At 49.6% G+C, this 2582-nt stretch overlaps 1 protein-coding gene across 1 annotated transcript in view; it reads left to right on the plus strand.

Annotated features, from left to right (window-relative positions):
* LOC310867825 (gamma-aminobutyric acid receptor subunit rho-3-like) overlaps window positions 1-2582 on the plus strand; it is a gene marked incomplete at its 3' end in the record, with an annotated part of 76445 nt that overhangs the window by 66933 nt on the left and 6930 nt on the right. Inside the window, 3 exon segments of the mRNA XM_083777969.1 lie at window positions 201-353; window positions 1768-1829; window positions 2214-2345. Coding sequence (XP_083634095.1) covers window positions 201-353; window positions 1768-1829; window positions 2214-2345 — 347 coding nt within the window.

Consider the following 2582-nt stretch of genomic DNA (forward strand, 5'->3'; position numbering starts at 1 on the left):
CCCCCCTCTCTCTCTCTCCCTCCGCCCATCTCCCCTCCTCTCTCCCTCCCCCTCTCTCCCCCCTCCCCCCTCTCCCCTCCCCCTCCACCATCTTCCCTCCTCTCTCCCTCCCCCTCTCCCCATCTCCCCTCCCCCCCTCTCTCCCCCCTCTCCCCTCCCCCCTCCACCATCTCCTCTCCCCCTCTCCCCCCTCCCCCCAGGCTGGTACAACAGGCTGTACATCAACTTCATCCTGCGTCGGCACATCTTCTTCTTCATGCTGCAGACCTACTTCCCCACCATGCTGATGGTGGTGCTGTCCTGGGTGTCCTTCTGGATCGACCGGAGGGCCGTGCCTGCACGCGTCTCTCTGGGTAAGCCCCGTCTCCATGTCCCCCAAGATGTCCTCTCTGGGTAAGCCCCGTCTCCATGTCCCCCAAGATGTCCCTGATGGATAATTATCCCATTCTGACCTGAGATCAGATTCATACCAGGTTTCCGCCGGACACACACTGGTCTGATGAACCCATTCTGACCTGAGATCAGATTCTAAAAATGTCAGTCGTTCTTCGATTTTTCAAAAATAGCAGACCTACAAGCTCGTATCGCGCACTCGGTGGCGCGATATGAGCTTGTAGATCTGCTATTTTTAAATAGCTAAAGCATAACATGATGCCGACACCAAGATGGGTGCCCGGTCAGAATGGGTTATTGTAGATCTGTTATTTTGTGGATTTGTTTACATGTTCCCATGAGTGACTTGTTCTTCATATGCCCTGTGTCCTGCATAATTATGAAATGTATTTTTCATGTGCCAGGTCACCCTGTTCTCTTCATGCCCTGTGTCCCACTGATGTTCATATCATGGCTGTCTAACATTCAGGGGGACACAGGGCATGAAGTGAGATGAAAACTTAGTGGAACAGGGTGACCTGTCTGTGGCAAAATACATGGGCATAGGGCATATGTAATGATTCATAATTATGCAGGACACAGGGCATATCAAGAACAAGTCACTGGGAACACGTAAACACATCCATCAGTCCCCATGTCCCCCAAGGAAGCTTTGAGAAGGAAGAGAAGTGGTCATGTGACTGGGCTGCGCCATGACACTTTCATGGGAGCCAAACTCACACCGGAAGTTCAATGAATACATGGCAGTGAATGGAGCCGGCTGGACCAGCTCATAACAAACATTATTTATGAACAATTGAGACCTTTGTCATATAATCGTTTCAGGAATATAAAAGAAGACATATCACAGGTTGTTTTCTAATCACTTACTTTTCGTATATAATTTTATCTGAGGATCTAAACAGCAGCAGGTATCGTTTCTGGCTCCGAAGTATCACGAGATTTGGCTGCCAGACAGGAAACGGTGGGAAGTCTTGCGATACTTGGTGCGTTCAGAAAGGTACTTTGTGCTCTTTAGATACCATACCTCTATAGAAATTACACAGTGTACACATCGAAAAGCAACACAGCAGACAATAATGTGTTGCATGTCTTCTGTTATTTTCCAGAAGTGATTACTTTACAAAAGGTCTCAGTCATTCATAAATAATGTTTGTTCATGAGCTGGTCACTGAGCTCTCATTGACTCCAGTGCATTCTGCCAAACTTCCGGGTAGTTTGGCTCCCATGAAAGTGTCATGGACACACACACACCTCTCATAAAAAGGAAAAAAGAAAATAGCCGATCTACAAACTTGCAGGTTTTCATCTGTAAGCTTTTCACAGTCACACCTGTAGAACTAAACTGTCTGTGTCCACTGCTGCCCCCTACAGGTATAACCACGGTACTGACCATGTCAACCATCATCACTGGAGTGTCCTCTTCCATGCCCCAGGTGAAGTGTGTGTGTGTGTGTGTGTGTGTGTGTGTGTGTGCATGCACTGCCTGATATGTGTTCTATTTTCACTGGTTCTCAACCTGTGGGCCGGCCTGCGGGCAAAACACAAAGATTTTTAATGATATTATAGTAACAATATTTGGAAAAGAATAATTGTTCAATAGATTATTATTAAACTAATCGCTGGGTTAAGTAAGTGGTCTTCATCGATCTGTCAATGTGCATGCGTGCGTGCGTGCGTGCGTGCGTGCGTGCGTGCGTGCGTGCGTGCGTCCGTGCGTGCGTGCGTGCGTGCGTGCGTGCGTGCGTGCGTGCGTGCGTGTGTGCGTGCGTGCGTGCGTGCGTGCATGCATGCGTGCGTGCGTGCGTGCGTTTCCTCAGGTGTCCTATGTGAAAGCGGTGGACATCTACCTGTGGACGAGCTTCCTGTTCGTCTTCCTGTCTGTCATAGAGTACGCTGCCGTCAACTACTGCACCACCGTGGAGGAGATGAGGAAGATGAAGAGAGGGAAGGTGTGTACTGCCGTCTACAAACACTGGTTACTTACTTACATACTTACATGGGGCGGCTGTGGGGCGAATGTGGCTCAGGAGGTAGAGCAGGTTGTCCAATGATCCATGGGTCGGCGGTTCGAATCCCGGCTCCTCCTGTCTACATGTCGAAGTGTCCTTGGGCAAGACACTGAACCCCAAATTGCTCCCGATGTGCTGGTTGGTACCTTGCATGGCTTCTGCCGCAATCGGTGTATG

This window comes from Protomyctophum parallelum, assembly GCF_964188405.1.
Source record: "Protomyctophum parallelum genome assembly, chromosome: 12".
Taxonomy (NCBI): domain Eukaryota; kingdom Metazoa; phylum Chordata; class Actinopteri; order Myctophiformes; family Myctophidae; genus Protomyctophum; species Protomyctophum parallelum.